General features: G+C 36.8%; 2 protein-coding genes across 6 annotated transcripts in view; both read left to right on the top strand.

Moving 5' to 3' along the window:
• Positions 1-6,637, top strand: part of UBA3 (ubiquitin like modifier activating enzyme 3) — a 28,665-nt gene extending 22,028 nt beyond the window's left edge. For all 4 annotated transcript variants that reach the window (XM_061128104.1, XM_061128105.1, XM_061128108.1 and 1 more), the window contains 7 exons: positions 3,966-4,019; positions 4,536-4,572; positions 4,657-4,738; positions 5,086-5,186; positions 5,303-5,366; positions 5,459-5,513; positions 5,855-6,637. In XM_061128104.1, coding sequence (XP_060984087.1) covers positions 3,966-4,019; positions 4,536-4,572; positions 4,657-4,738; positions 5,086-5,186; positions 5,303-5,366; positions 5,459-5,513; positions 5,855-5,943 — 482 coding nt within the window. In that variant the 3' untranslated portion in view covers positions 5,944-6,637. The remainder of the gene's footprint in view (positions 1-3,965; positions 4,020-4,535; positions 4,573-4,656; positions 4,739-5,085; positions 5,187-5,302; positions 5,367-5,458; positions 5,514-5,854) is intronic.
• A 1,713-nt stretch (positions 6,638-8,350) lies between these two features.
• TMF1 (TATA element modulatory factor 1) overlaps positions 8,351-17,026 on the top strand; it is a 30,670-nt gene continuing 21,994 nt past the window's right edge. Inside the window, exons 1-4 of one of the 2 annotated variants that reach the window (XR_009690335.1) lie at positions 8,351-8,765; positions 11,518-12,716; positions 14,765-14,868; positions 15,514-15,640. Coding sequence is in view for 1 of the 2 variants with exons in the window: in XM_061128103.1 (XP_060984086.1) it covers positions 8,624-8,765; positions 11,518-12,716; positions 14,765-14,868; positions 15,514-15,640 (1,572 nt within the window). In the remaining variant the exon portion in view is untranslated. The remainder of the gene's footprint in view (positions 8,766-11,517; positions 12,717-14,764; positions 14,869-15,513; positions 15,641-17,026) is intronic. The other variant, XM_061128103.1, reaches the window with a different exon arrangement.

Below are 17,026 nucleotides of genomic sequence, written 5' to 3' on the forward strand. Positions count from 1 at the left end.
AGGTGCTCTGGAAATAACAGTTTCCAGCTGCCCCAAATTTGTTAGAAGGAAACTGAATTTACTCGAATCCATAGCACTTCTTACTAGGAGGAATTTAATCATTGAATCTTATTTACTCAGGCTTAGAGGAGTCCCTGAGTCATCCAGGTCAAGCCATTCATTGACTTTATCTTTTGCTGAAGAGCAGTTTATCCATTTCTGGGGCAATCATTTCACATTTGGACAGTATTGTTACGACAGTTCTATGTATTGAAGAGAAATCTCCATCTTTTTTGTGTGGGCTGGATATTGTCTCAGAGTATGCCATATGCTTATGCCATATGTAAATTTAATTCTCTTTCAAGTAATGGCCCTTAACGTATTGAACCCTCCAAACTGTTATCACTCCCATCAACCTTGCTAGTTCCTTTAACCCATCAACATGTTTCCATGACTCAAATTCCCATCATGCTATTTTCTTCTAACCATATTTCAGTTATCCATACTCCTCTGAACTATCCAGGTGAGAATGCAGTGCTCTAGGATGAGTCTTAGGATACACTTCTGAGCATTGATGCAGTCTTAGAGGAGGCCAGGGTTTTGTATTATTTGTTTGTGGGTTTTTTTTTTTTTCCATTTATTTTCATTAGTTGGAGGCTAATTAGTTTACAGTATAGTAGTGGTTTTTACCATACATTGACATGAATCAGCCATGGATTTACATGTGTTCCCCATCCTGATCCCCCCTCCCACCTCTCTCCCGATCCCATCCCTCTGGGTCTTCCCAGTGCACCAGCCCTGAGCACTTGTCTCATGTATCCAACCTGGGCTGGCAATGTTTGTGGTTTACATTGATACTATACTTTTGATTCCTTCAGGTTACTGTCTGCTAAAATCTGGAAGTTTTTTTCACATATGCAATTGCTAAGCCACATCTCACTGTTACGGATTTGGCAGTTTTGGGGGATGGCATTTTTTTTTTCTTAATATTCAAGTATAGGTCCTTTTAAATTTATTCTTAAACTCATCCTGCTGTTCTGTATATATATATGTATTAGGTTGGTGCAAATGTAATTTCAGTTTTGAACTGTGAATTTTAAATTATTGTAACTAGGCTCGAACACATCTTTATTAATCAAAATAGGAACCATTATTAATCAACACATTTTTGCCAATGAAAAATAAACAGCAAGTAATAAGTCATTTAGTAAAAAAACATAAAGTGAGAAATGCACATTAAAATGATATATAACATAATCACATTTATTTAGAATGTATTCCAACATCAAATGGCAGATTTCAACACTGCAAAACAAGTTACTTTTGCACCAATCTAATATGTTCTTTGTGCCTGCCAACTTAACGTATTCTTTTTAGCTTCATATCACTTGTTATGATAATATCTTTTACCTCTTTTCCAAGAGGTAAATTTTAACAAGACTAAAGTGGCTGAGAACAGGTAATTGAATCATACTTCTGGTCAGGACCTTTTACATTTATTCCCTTCTGTTGATCATATGTTCTTGAATACTTCATGTTTCTTTATCTTGTTCACAAGGATGTCATGAAAGACCTTTCCAAATGCTCTATTGAGGCTCATCTTCCACATTTCCCTGGGCTCCAAAGCTAGTCATGGTAACCAAATGAGGTAGTCTTGTGACTTGTCTCAGTAACAATCCTAACACTCAGTTTTAGTGACTAATGTTTCTTAATGTATCTACTCATAGTTCACCTTTCCTAGAATTTTGTTCAAGATCATTAAGCTCACCAGAAAGAGCTTTGTCCTTCTGAAAATCTGCCGTTTCTCTCCTGTAATTATTTCCTTATGTTTACTGATGTTTTAGTAATGTCATTTGAAAATTCTATTCTTACACATTCCTTGTTGCGTTTGTACACTCATTGTTCCATTGTTGGGGCTTCCCTGTGGCTCAGATGGTAAAGCCTCTGCCTGCAATGTGGGAGACCCAGGTTTGATCCCTGGGTCGGGAAAATCCCCTGGAGAAGGAAATGGCAACCCACTCCAGTACTCTTGCCTGAGAAACTCCACGGACCGTTGCCTGAGGAGCCTGGTAGGCGACAGTCCATGGAGTTGCGAAGAGTTGGATACGACTGAGTGACTTCACTTTCTTTGTTCCATTGTTCTGACCTGCTTTGTGTTCCTGGAGCACACCAAGCATGATCCCACCTTAGAACTTCAATAACTCCTGATGCTTTTGCTTTTAATTCTCTTCCTTGGATTCCCCTCACGGTTGGTTGCCTGTCACTCAGGTATCAACTTAACAATTTCCTGATCATACCAACTGATAATGACTTATAAATCATTCACTATTTTACGTTTTTATAATTGCTCAGAATTCAGATAGCCTTGTTTTCCTATATGAAGAATATTTCATCCTTACACTCTGATTCATCCCTGTTCTGGGACCTTTGCCCCTGCCATGTACACAATTGCACTTTCCCCAGGTCATTGCATGAATGGGTCTTTTTCATGGTTTAGATTTCTATTCAAATTATCACCTCCCCAGGGAAACCATCTAATGGACTCCTCCATCACTGTAAGATAATTTTTTTTTTACTGCTCCTCTGTACAGCACCTAGAATGGTATCTGGCTTATAATCCACATTTATTTGCTAATTGTTTGAATTAACAAATGAATTCCGTTTGTCCTGATTGGGAACTGCAAACTCATTTCTGTGTATAGTCTTATTTATCCTTCCATACCTTTTAGCAAGGCTTGGTGTGTATTTCTTAGCTTGATGTTTGAGAACAGTAGAGAAGCCAAATTGGAAGTGGAATCCAGATTTTTTGAGGGGTGAGAGATGGGTGAATCTTCTATTGGACAGTGTGTCTTCAGCTTCTCACTGTTTGTGACAACCTGTTTCTCCTTCCACTATATCCTGCTCTTTGTGGTTCACTGGTGAGCTTCCAGGAATCATCAGGAGGTTAGCTCCTCCCTATTTCCTCTTTCGGAAATTGCACATAACGGTCAGATGGTCAGAATTAATTTTTTAAAACAGCTTTCCAGCTCCTTAACTATCTTCCTTTCACATCTTCTTAGATATTTGCCTTTTTTCTTAAGTTTTTAAAACCTGACCTGCCAGCACCTAAAATCTTGAAAGCACATCTTTCAGGGCTCTCTCACAGTCTAAGATAATATAGCTGCTTTGATCACAATTTTTGTTTTCTAAAGTGAACAGTACAAATACAGTTACAGAATATTTATTTTGTACTTAAAAAATGATTTTAGGTGGGGCTTTGGTCATTCCTAATCTGTGGATACTAATATGAAAAAAGTGGGGTAGAAATAGAGAACTGTGTTTAATATTTTGTATAGTCCATGTTGTAGAGTGAAACAGTGTTTAGGGGCAGTTTTTCTGTTTGTCTTAAATTTTTGTGAATAGAATGGCTAAAACTAATAGACGAAGAAAAACTCAGTAACTTACTCCTCATACTTCCTCAAACCTTATTGAGGATAGTATAGTATACTGTGTCAGTTAAGATTATGCACATTAGGGCAGACCTGGGTTCATATATCACCCCCATCTCTTACAAGGTGTATAGGTGTGGATGCTGTTCATTTCTCTCAACCTCATTTTCCTTATCTTTAAAATCAGAGTAATAAGACTAACATGATGTTATATAAATTCGGTAAAATTTTATTTAATCTTCATACTGTTCTTGGAGCAAAATAAACACCCGAAATTTTAGGAGTTATTAGTATATTATTGTCTCATCTTTATATAAAACAGTGTGAAGAATTTACTTATCTTTCCGACTATAACTTAGGATTCTGAACATGCTGTTAATACAAAATAATATGAGTGTGAAAGAAGATTGTTTCATGGTTAAACTTAAGTCTATTTTCTGACCTGAAAGCCTGAAAAATCAAGTAATGGGCATGATATTTAATAATAATCATTGTCTAATTTAAGATACCTACTTATTAAAAAAGGAATAACCATATTTTAATTAATATATTTTTTAGGAGTAGTAAAACGAATCATTCCTGCAGTAGCTTCCACAAATGCAGTCATTGCAGGTGAGGAAAAATGGCCACTACTTAATTTTATTTCCATCCCTTCAGATTTTCAGTACCTAAGTCGGTATTTCTGCAGCTACATGATCTCCGAAAACTAGTGTTCTGGAGATTTGATTATCTTCTTGGGTGGATGGTAGTATAATTAAGCTGCCCCCAAAACCACAAGACAAGCTATTGGACCTTGTATGTATCTCGTCTTACATTATTTCATAGATAAAGTGCTCTATAGTAAGAAGACATTTTAGTGCCATTTCTTTTGGCTACTCAGTCTGAAGAAGAGAGAAGAAAACTTGTAATGTTACTTTAAAATGTTACTTTGTCATTTGGATTATACAAAACAAATATAAAATGTTATATTCTCAGTTTTAAAAAATAATAGTGTTTTTATATGTATTTTTCTATTTATTTTGTAATCAATAGCTTTGTAAATTTATCTGTTTTGATTTATAACTAACTTCTATTTTAAATGTCTAATTTTTATTGAGTTAAAGCATCTTTATTTTCTTTCCTCTTTAGCTGTGTGTGCCACTGAGGTTTTTAAAATAGCCACAAGGTAATGAGTTTCATTTTTAGTATGTATGTAAGTCTGTGTTTTGATCTGGCTCAGTTATAAAAATAAACCCTTTTTTCATTACAGCGCATATATTCCCCTTAATAATTACTTGGTTTTCAACGATGTAGATGGACTATACACATACACATTTGAAGCAGAGAGAAAGGTTAGTAGTAGTATACTAATGAAAGCTTTTTTGATTATGCATACTTTGATATTTAAATATTAATTACTGGTTGGAAATGTGAATGAAATTTCCCACACCCTTTGTAAGTATTTTTTGACTTCCAGAACCCTACTTACTATGTATCTTTTGTAGTACAGCCTCAAATAAATACTATGTAGTGAAATAATTTAGGAAAAATGACCCGCTGGGAAAAGCAAGTTTTAAAACATAAAAATTTGTTCACAGGAAATAAACGACTGATGATAAAACAACTTGATTTTTATTTCATCATTATAAGTAGACTGTTATTGGTGCATGTGTCACTGTGATTTGTGTTTTATATGTAGGAAAACTGCCCAGCTTGCAGCCAGCTTCCTCAAAACATTCAGTTTTCTCCATCAGCTAAACTGCAGGAGGTTTTAGATTATCTCACCAATAGTGCTTCTCTGTAAGTGTTCAGGACTTTTGTTATGTTGTAGAAAAAAATTTGTGATTTTAAAACTTTAAAAACTAGAATTGTTTTTTTTGAAAAATGATTCTGATTTTTTTTTTCTTATAATTTAGGCAGATGAAATCTCCAGCTATCACAGCCACATTAGAGGGCAAAAATAGAACACTTTACTTACAGGTGATCAGTGTTCAGTTTTCCACCCCCGCCCCCCACAAAATTACATTAAAAGTTTAATTTCACTTAATGTGCTTTACATTATTATTTTCTAGTCAGTAACCTCTATTGAAGAACGAACAAGGCCAAATCTCTCCAAGACATTGAAAGGTATTTTAAATGAGTATATTTACTAATGCTAATCAATTTCTTCTGTTGTTTTTTCCCTCCAGTAAAAGTAATAAAGGCCTGTTTTAGATTTGCTCTTAATGCTTTTGAATGGTAATACCATTCTAATTAGTTATATCTTAAGAAACATTAATAGAATTAATTGTCTTTGAGTAGAGTATTAAAAAATCTGTGCGAAATCAAATATAATATTACCTTGATTAAAGAGAACTGGATTTTGATGTTTGTTTAGACCATAATTTGCTATAGTTTGTGAATGTGTTATCTCTTCTTGAGATTTTTTTTTTTTTTGGCTTGGGTTAATTTAGCTTTTTTTCTTTTAGAATTGGGACTCGTTGATGGACAAGAACTGGCAGTTGCTGATGTCACCACACCACAGACTGTACTATTCAAACTTCATTTTACTTCTTAAGGAAAATAAATCTGCACATAATAGAAAACTCATGAAAATATTATACTTTGTGGATGCTAAGAAATATAATTGATGTCATTTTTAGCATTAGTGTTGCTGGAATTTGACTTTTTAAAATATGAGCCACTTTTTAAACTTTATACCTTTCCCTTGAAGACAAAATTTTGGGGTTGGTGCTTGTGAGCATTTTCATTAGTGATATGGAAAATGGTGCCTGGAGAGGGAGATTATGAGCAAATATATTGCTTCTTTTAGAGGAGGAGGCAAATACCCTCTTGTATGAGAATTTGGTTATGGTCAAAGAATGCATTCTTCAGTTTTCATTTGAGCACCCACATATACAAAAAGATGTCCCTTAAAAAAAATAAGAAAATTAAGTTTTAAATAACATTAAATACTGACATCTAGAGCATATGTTCAACATAGCCTACTTCTTGCTTGATTTAATATTAATTGTGGCTGTCCAAATGAATATTATTGGAAAAGTTACCTTGTCCATAATAATTTATAAACGGTATATAGCTGAACACCTGTGCATGGAAATGGGAAATATTTTCATGTGTTTACCTTCAGTGCCAGACGCCAGTATGCATAACATTAAAGCCAAGACATGGATGTGTAAAAGAATTTAATGTTCAAACCGTTATCACTGATGCTTTCACATTATTTATTAATAAAATCATATATTGTCTAATTTTCTCACTGAAATTTTAAAATATATTTAGTAAGTAGTTCTGTCCTGATGTAGAAATAATTTTAAAATATGTAGCAGAGTTACTAATACAAAAATTTTATAGTACTTGAGTTAGTACTTTAGCCACAATAAATACCTACTGATTTAATTTGCTCTGACATAATAATGTAATGAAATGGAATGACTTAATTTTTATATGAAGGCCTCTTGAAATGCTTTTTCCCCTTCCAAAAGTCTTAGGCTTAAAACAGAATTAAACCTAAGTACTGAAAATGAGTTTTAGTATCTTAGTGTGGGAACATATAATACATGTTCTTTGTTTTTCTGTTTAAATGCTTTGTGATTATGTCTCACTGGGTTAGATTTTCATTTATTTTTATTCTTTCTAGTTCTATATTGACAAGTAATTTGTTTCATTATAAAAACATGGTATAAATTCATACGATTTCCTTAAAAAGTTACACAGTCAGTTTATAGGTACTGTATACAGATTCAGCTTACAGGTGCTATATACAGGTACAACAGTAGTTCTTGTGTAAGTAGCCTTGTGAGAACGTGATAGTGTATCTTCATCTGAGAGCTGAATAGAATTGGAAATTTAGGTCATTTACCTCAAACTACACAGAAGTCTTGGAAGGAATTCCAAGTCTAACCTGACACTTGCTCAGGCTACTTACTTAGCTAAAGCTGTTTGAAGTTACGTGAGTTATTTAGTACTACTTTGTACATTACTGAATTGTAAAGGTTTCATTATGCACATTTTTACGAAGTTAGATAAAGTGATCAGAAGATCATAACTTCTCAAGGGCAGAGTTTAAATCTGGCTAAAAAATAAATAAATAAAAATAATTCGTTTATGGCATGGTCCCTTGCAGTGGGGTAAAATATTCATTAGGCAAAACAGGTGAGAGTGGGAGAGTGTAATTAGAATAGTGGGGACTGTGACATACTGGAGTGAAAATTATTTGTCAAAAGGGGCAACTGCTCCAGCTGACTGTTGCATGTTGGTGCACATATTTTTAAAAATCAGCTGGAAGTCTGCGTTTTTGTATGAAATCTTTTAAATGTTGATAGAATTTTAACATGGTGGCCAAAGCAAACAGCTGCTGACTAGATTAGGAAGGCCACCAATTGGATTTGTTTGATGAGCACATGCAAAAAAGGTGTATTTTAAACAATATGCACGGTATAGAGTACTAGTCTTAATGATAGTTTGTTTAAACTGTAGCTGAGAGTCGACCTGTATTCTGAGGAGGAGATTGTGTCTTGTTCTAATTCCTCCTTGTGGAAGATGGCATTTTACTTTCTCGGATTAGGTGGGCCGAGTAAGGTCTTTTATACGACGCCCAGTATTTTTAGACCAACCCAAACCCAAAGTTCCTCTTTGAGGCTGATTAAATATTTGAGAGAAGGCTATAGAAGAGAAATGCAAGAGCCAACTTCCCTGTTTTTATTCATGGCAATGCGCTAGCTCTCAGTACGAGAGCTGTTTTCCAGGAAGGAACCCACCTGAAAACCTGCCTATTCCTCCCTAAGGAATCAGTCTCTGCTGGTTTAGCCACAGAGTTTATCCCAGGGCGAAGAATTTTCGCGGTACGCCTGGAACCAGTTTCAATACGAAGCGTTCCGCGTTCCTCAGTAACTATAGGTGAGCCTGCGTTCCCGGAAGTGACGTCACATTCTTCAGTTCTTCCGTCTATCAGCGGAACTCTGGGCTCCCGGAGTTGCCGGTTGTGTACGTGGAAGCAGCCAGCGCCTGCGCAGTTGGAACCTGTCGTCTCAGCTGTGTGGGGAGCGCCGAGGGTAACATCTCGGGCTCGGGGGAGACCTTCGGGGTCATGGTTTCCCACTGACAGACCCCGCCGAGTGGAGAAGCAGGCGAGGCTCTCCCTGCACCCTCCCCCGGGCCCCCGACCGTCGGCCTGTCCCTTGGCCTTCCCGCTCGGTGCTGCCGCTGCCGCCAACGCCGGCGGTTGAGGAGGGGAGATGAGCTGGTTCAACGCCTCCCAGCTCTCCAGCTTCGCCAAGCAGGCCCTGTCCCAGGCCCAGAAGTCCATCGACAGGGTCCTAGATATCCAGGAAGAGGAGCCGAGCGCTTGGGCCGAGACCATTCCGTACGGAGAGCCAGGTAAGGGCGCGAGCGGCGGCGTCCCTCTATCCCGGGGGCGTCTCTCAAGAGGCCAACAGGTGAAGCGGGGGCCGGGGGACCGGGCTCCTGCCTGTCGCTGAGCGACGGACTCCTAAGCAAGTCCTCGGCCTCAGCACGGCCCCGAACGCTGCTTTGGCCTCTCAGGTGAGCGTTGCTGTGGTCCCGAGGGAAAACCCAGCCCCGGGGTCCCTCCTTAATTGTGGCCCCGGGTTGGGGGCTGACGGGGACCCGATTCCGTGGTAGTGGCCCCGCGCCCTCGCTCCACAGACCTCGGAGCACAGCGCCCCTTCCCCCTCCGCCCCCAGCCCCGGTGGGTTGCGTTCTCTTAGGGAGCACAGTATCGAAATCGGTCCACAGGGACGGGAAGAACAGTCGCGAACACTTCGCGAGCATTGCGAGCTTGCAAGCGCGTCCTGTTCTCTGTTACGACCGTCTCTCCTGAGACGGTCCTCGGGGCGGGTGCTGCCCTGAGTGTGATACCGGGACGCGCGGTAACTTCCTCTCGGCCACTCCGCGAGGGGGAGGGTCCGTGGGGGCGCGCCCGGCGATTGCGGCTTGCTGCGCAGTCTAGTCCCTAAGAGCCCCGTCTCTCTCTCTCAGAGACCTTGGGCTTCATCTTTAAGGGATCTTCGGTTGCTTTCGGCGCTAAGTCTAAATCCTTTTGGTGTGTGGCGTGAAGATTGGCCCCCCTTTCGGAGTGTGAACCTCTAAGAGAAAGAATAAATTATTCCTGACTACTTCTTTCTGGTTTCTGTTTCTAATTTTACATCGTTGAGAAGTCAAGACCTAAATTTGAGGTACCTCATTTTAAGATAGTTTGGCTCAAGTGTTTATGTCATCATCCTGTTAACTTCAGTCCTGAATATTCATTGGAAGGACTGATGTTGAAGCTGAAACTCCCAATACTTTGGCCACCTAATGCGAAGAACTGACCCATTTGAAAAGACCCTGATGCTGGGAAAGATTGAAGGCGGGAGGAGAAGGGGACGACAGAGGATGAGATGGATGGATGGCATCACCGACTCAATGGACATGAGTTTGAGTAAACTCCAGGAGTTGGTGATGGACAGGGAGGCCTGGCGTGCTCAAGTCCATGGGGTCGAAAAGACTCGGACACGACTGCGTGACTGAATTGAACTGCATAGGACCTTGGTGGGAGTAGCTCAACTTCCTTTTTGTCAGGCTACCCCACATATTGAATGACTAAACTTTGAAAGAGACAGAATATTAATTGTAAGGATATTTCTTTCTGTGACACCCGGGACTTGAATCCTGTTCTGTGATTCATTTTTAAAAGAAAACAGGTTATCCACAATAGGTTCAGATTTTAGTGAAATGCCATAAATGTTCACTGATGACCTGTGTTTACGTTGCCATCACTAAAAGATGAGCAGTGATTATCACATAATCATAATCACAAGTGGATATCGCATAACCCCGCGACTTGTGTAAAATTTTCTCCAACTGGCAAATTTGAGTTCTGTCACTCATTGACATAACTTAATACAGCACTTTATCTTGCTCATTCCTTTGTATCTTTAATTTTGTTTTTCATTTTTTTTCTCAATTCTGCTTTACTGAATAAATGGATATAAAACTATACCCCCCCCAAGCTAAAGTTTCCTACATACCTCCAAAGTCATTAAATTAGGATAGACTTTAGTTTCCAGCTTGACAGCTTTTAGGAGTTTTTAGGTACTTGTGCTCTGCCCATCAGCTTCTAATTGTTCAGAGTATGTGATAAATTCTGCTCAGCCACTTATGAATTTAGAAATGGGTGACTTTTTAAAATTTTTTTAAGAAATGCTTAAAGTATTTTAGCAAATATGCCATTCTTTGTTTATCATTGGGTTTTTCAGTAACATATTATTTGTATAACTGACACAATTACCTTTTTTGCCCAGAAGATGGTTATTTTCTCCTGTTTTTTTTTTTTTTTAATCCTAGTGTAAACTGCTGTCTTTATCAAAAAGCAATAGTTCTAAAGATGCATTTCTGAATTTCATATGACCTTCTACTAATTATTAACATGATTTAGAGTTCAGCAAGAGAACAAAAGTTTCTCAGGGAGTGGGTTTGAAGAGTGGGACTCGGAAAATGAGTTTGTCATTAAGTGGATGGAAATGAGTTTGTCCTTTAGAAGTTACTGTTCCCATTAGTTTACTTTGATCTTTGATAAAGAATGTTTGTCACCAGTATTTTGGGTTCAGTGTTGAATGTTACTGTCTGTCTAGCTGATAATGATGCTTTATCATTGATATTATAAGAATAAAATTAATATGAAACTAACTATATAGAAGGTAGATTCTATTTTTCATGACTGCACATGACCTGTAAGTGAAGATACTGCCTATTATTGTGAGATGCATAGTAGGTATTTTGGACTTGGCACGGATTATTAACATCTACCATTACTTTATTAATTTGTTGTAGGAGGGAATAACATACTTGTTTCTGGCATGCCAAGTCCAGTATTTCATCTTTGTTCCTAGTTCCTCTTGGGCAAATGCACACCAGTTTTCATCTTCATGGCCTAAAGTTAACCGATGAACTAATTAATTATGTTATAAGTGAGGAGTGTAACAGATACAAATTACAGGTTGTACTTTGTAGAGTTTTAAAAAGACGTATTTATATTGACTTAACAATAATTATTGCAATTTGCATGTTTTATATATATGTGTGTGTGTAAAATTTTCTTTTTTAATTTTTTTTTTTTTTTTGGTCAAAGGAATAAGTCCCCCTGTCAGTGGAGGATGGGATACTTCAACCTGGGGGTTAAAATCCAACACTGAACCTCAGAGTCAGCCAGTAGTCTCTCCTAAAGCAATTACAAAGCCAGTTCGGAGAACTGTGGTAGATGAATCTGAAAATTTCTTCAGTGCCTTTCTCTCTCCAGCTGATGTCCAGACCATTCAGAAGAGCCCAGTGGTATCAAAACCACCAGCCAAGTCACAGCGACCAGAAGAAGTGAAAAGCACCTCACAGGAGTCCTTGCACACTGGACAGTCAAGAACACCTGAGGCCACTGAGTCAAAAGTAAAGGACTCCCCTCCATGTGTATCTGAGGAAACTCCGGCAGTCAGTACTCTGTCACCTGAAACTGAGCATAAGCATGAAGAAGGTGTTCATAAAGAATCTGATACGAAGGTGCCAACAGTGCATTTGAAAGTATCTGAAAGTGTTATGAATGTGAAAACAACTAGGGAAAATGTGTCTAATATGTCTACACAGCCTCTCACAGCAGAACCCAAGGACATGACTTTGGAACCTAAGGAACAAAAACATGAAGACCGACAGAGCAATACACCTTCTCCTCCTGTTAGTACCTTCTCGTCAGGTACTTCTACCACTAGTGATATTGAAGTTTTAGATCATGAAAGTGTAATAAGTGAGAGCTCAGCAAGTTCTAGACAAGAAAATACAGATTCAAAATCAAGCCTGCACTTGATGCAGACATCCTTTCAGCTTCTCTCAGCATCTGCTTGTCCTGAATATAATCGTTTAGATGATTTCCAAAAACTCACTGAGAGTTGCTGCTCATCTGATGCTTTTGAAAGAATAGACTCATTTAGTGTACAGTCATTAGATAGCCGTAGTGTCAGCGAAATCAATTCAGATGATGAACTGTCAGGCAAGGGATATGCTCTAGTACCTATTATACTTAGTTCTTCAACTCCAAAGACCAAAACAATTGAATCTGTTGAAGGAAAACCTGAAGAAGTAAATGAAACGTTAATTATGCCCAATGAGGAAACAGAAATGGAAGAAAGTGGCCGAAGTGCAACTCCTGTTAACTGCGAACAGCCTGATATCTTGGTTTCTTCCGCATCAGTAAATGAAGGACACGCTGTCCTGGGTGAGGAGGCTGAGCAGCCTGAAGCTTCAAGACAGCCAGAAGCACCTTCTGAGAAGGAAGATGTCTGCAAGGTAACTCTTAAGAAATGGAAGAGGATTTTTTGATATGCTTTTCAGAGATTAAATCATTGGTTTATTTTTAATGTTCAGTGAGGCCTAATGATTGTCTTGATTAAAAAAGACAGGCCTTTTGCCATTTAAGTGTGATGTTAAGGATCTTAAAGATGAAGAATTATTGACATTATTTGAAATTTCTCCAAGGCAACTCTGGTAACATAAGTTGATATTTCAGTATAACTGAGCATAAAAAAATCCCATCATAGGCCTTTACTGTTGCGTTATCACCTTAGTATTCTTTTGCTATATATTGTTTAATTTGTTAGTTTGTAAAGGACTGTTTTATGTAAACAGATACCTTCAACTCCTTTGCAGATAGAGGTGCTCAAGGAAATCTAAATCTTACATGATTTTTCTTTCCCCAAACATTTTTTACATGTTCACATTATTTGTAGGGAGATCTTAAATGAAAAAATTTGGTTTCAGGTCATTGATGTTTTTCTGTTACTAATTGTTTCATTTTGTTTTCTTGTTTATGTTGTTTTTGATATTTCATATTGATAGCTGTCTTAAATGAAAAAGAGAAATGTCCAAGGATCAGAGGTGTTGCTTAGGAATGACAAATTGCTTTTACCTAGTAGATAAAAAAACTTCCCAGGTGGTGCTAGTGGAAAAGAACCCTTTTTGCCAATGCAGGAGACCGAGAGATGTGGGTTCAGTCCCTGGGTCAAGAAGATCCCCTGGAAAGGGGCATGGTAATCCACTCCAGTATTCTTCCCTGAAGAATCCCATGGACAGAGGAGCCTGGCGGGCAAAAGGAAAGTGGTGTAAATTTTTTGACGTTAAGTCACAGTTTTGTTTTTTTCTATGATTTTTTAGATATAGAAATTGAGTCTGATCTGGCATCTTTAATAGACTCCTCTGAGATATAAGATAGCTTGAAGAAATGTTCTCTAAGTGTCATGTATTTGAATTATTTAATGTACAAAAAGTGCCAGATTCTGTTACCTAGGTTTAATATTTTTCACAAACAAAATGTCGTGCTCTAGCAGTTTGAATTCCTAGAAACAACACTATTAAGATATTTTTGAACCGTTCTTAGGAGGTCAGTGATTTCTAAGTTAACCTAGACCTAAGTCAGGTTACGACTTAATTTTTTAGTACAAAAGGCACTGTTCCTCATGCACAGGTATTACTGCTTCAGCAGGACCTAAGGAGTAGGATAGTCTGATCATTCCTTTTTGCTTGGCTTTATACTGATATATTCTGGAGATTTTAAAGTTTTGTGCCTATGGATCTTCTAAAATTACCTTTACTTTTAAAAAAAATTTTATTTATTTTATTTGACTGTGCCAGGTTTTAGTTGTGGCATGCAGACTCTTCAGTTGCAGCATGTGGGATCTAGTTCCCTGACCAGGGATCAAACCCAGGCCCTTTGCATTGAGAACATGGAGTCTTAGCCACTGGACCACCAGGGAAGTCCCTAAAGTTACCTTTATTTTTTAAATGCAATGTATCATGCTAAAAAGCTTACACATTAGGGTTAAAGAATAATGTGGAGAAGCAAACACTGGTATGTCCACTACCCAGATAACATAGAGAACATTAGTAGAGGCTTTGATCTATTTTGATTGCATCTAATTTCCTCTCTTCTTTTAGTGAACATGTCCACTCTTCCCCACATTTTTGTTACTACAAACCGCTATAAACGTTCTTTTACAGTTATGCAAGAGTTTTCTTCTCTGAGGTACACCTAAAAATAGAATTTTCTACATGAAAGATTATATAGATTTTCACCTAGATGTTGCTTGTTTTCCAAAGCATTTTACCAAACCATCAGCTGTCCAGCTTTGTGGTTGTACTACTAGTTTATACTATCCGACCCACTGTGTGTGAGTTCTTGCTGTTCTATGTCCACTGTGTTCCCTTTTCTTAAAAAAATTCTTTTTATGAAATAATGCTGATTTATTATAGTGATTAGGTGACCTTTACAGTTTTTACCTGCATGTAAAAATGGTGTTTTAAAGTTAAATGTTGGACTTTTGTATATTCTTCTTATCCAGACAGTTGAATTTCTGAATGAGAAACTGGATAAAAGGGAAGCTCAGTTATTATCTCTTAGTAAAGAAAAAGCACTTCTAGAAGAAGCTTATGATAATCTGAAAGAGTAAGTACTTTACAAATATGAGTAATTTTATACATTTGGTAGTGGCCCATGCACTTGGTTATTACTTAAGCATGTTTTTTAAATTGAAATATTTTATATTTTAAGCTTATTTATAATTACTGAAAATTGAATATCATTTCAGTTCTACCCTTAGAGATTACTTTTCTCCTCAAATTATCTTACTCTTTTACCAGTGGCACTGAAGAGAGGTGTTTTGTAAAACAAAAACAGAAAAACTTCTTCCCCTTTAGTTATTAATAAACTTTTAGTATTAGAGATTTAAAAGGTATATTTAGAGAAAACTTAGATTACAGTTTAAAAAAATAATGAGCATTGGTTTGCTTTAAGGAAGTGATTAGTGAAATGTGACACAATAAGATTAACAAGTTTTATTTATCTTTTTCTAATTTTTACACATCAAATATTGGTGACATTTTCAATTTCTAATGAGTTTTCTTTGAAATGTTTTAAAATAAACAGGTAATTTTTCTCTTAAAAGTTAACAGGCCTCAAATTAATCTATTTTAGTAAGGTGCATGTTGAAGAGAATGTTGTTATTTTTGGGGGGCAAACTGAACTCAAACTGATCTCAACTTTGGAATATATATACAAATATTTTCAGTCTTAGTATTATTTTAAATTTAGTGAAATGATCAGAGTGAAAGAAGAAAGCAGTAGCATTTCTTCCTTGAAAGATGAGTTTACTCAAAGAATTGCAGAAGCGGAAAAGAAAGTTCAGCTAGCCTGCAAAGAGAGAGATGCTGCTAAAAAGGTAATGGAAGTTTAAAATAATATTAATCTAACTCTATAGAGACATATATTTTTGAGGAGTGCATTAATAATATTTTGGTATTGGGAAAAAAAGTAAGATTAAAAGAATACCATGGAGTATATTGACACTTAAATTTTAGATTTTTCAGTACCTTTAGAATTTCAGATTTTTGATACTTTAAAAAAAAATTAAGCAAATATTTGTTTGTATACTTTGTGTGTAAAGTCCTTGCAAGGTGTGTAGCAAGGATCTTTAGAATAGTTTTTATAAATTATAATTTCATCAAAATAAATAACACTTAAATCTAAATGGTACTGTATAAATTTTAAAAGTTATCATTATTCTCTTTTGTTATTTTCACTTCCACTTCAAACATATACACACACACACACATACACAGTCTTTCAAGTTAAAGTTATTTTAAAATAAAAATTCCTAATGATTAGTGACATTGAATGTTAGAATAAAATATTGATTTATTCTAATGTAGGATTCTCTACCTCAGCATTGTTGCTATTTTGGGCTGGATGATTTTATTCTGTAGTACACTGCCCTGTGCATTGCAGGGGGTTTACCAGCATCCCAGGCCCATATCTACAAGATACAGTATTGTCTTGCCTTACCCACCCGCCATCCCAATCCCGCCTCAATTGTGAAAAGTGAAAATATTGCCAAATGTCCCCCTGGAAGCAAAAATACTCCTGGTTGGAAACCATTGTTCTAGTTCTTATCATTTGGAGCAGTTCAGAAATATTTTCTTGTAATCAGAGTAAATATTTCTTATAATTTGGCTATTTCAGAAATTGGTAACCAATAGGTTACTAATTATTGCTTGTATCTCAATTGTTAATAGTAGCATTTCTCATTAGGTGCCTTTCTAAGGTTGTTTTCCCCTTTCTTGACCAATGATAATTTATAGTTTTTCTGTGCATATTTTTACAGAAAAGAAATACATGATATACCTTTGTCTGCTTGACTGATTTAATTAGTGATTTCAATTAGTATCATTTCAGACAGTAACAATAACCTGAGACTATCTTAACTAACTTAACTCTTCTTGTTCTTGCTCCATTCCATCTGAATACAGTACAAAAAGTAGATTTTAAGGAATGTTTGTCTTCCGTAGTGTGCTTTACATTGTAGATCTAAAATAGATCCAAACCGGTTATATTAATAGGTGGAAAACCCTGGGTCCTAAGTTTTTTAATACATTTTATGTGTATTGCCATGTATGAACCCCCTGCTTAGGATTCATTGGAAATTTAAAGGTGAATTGAATTACCTTAAGTGAAGAGTTTGCCTTCCTAGTTTGAAAGACAAATACTATCAACAAACGTATAGTAGTAGGTGGATGAATAAGGATTTTGAAATGGTATCGTGGAGGAA

Source organism: Dama dama, chromosome 24, assembly GCF_033118175.1.
Source record: "Dama dama isolate Ldn47 chromosome 24, ASM3311817v1, whole genome shotgun sequence".
NCBI lineage: Eukaryota > Metazoa > Chordata > Mammalia > Artiodactyla > Cervidae > Dama > Dama dama.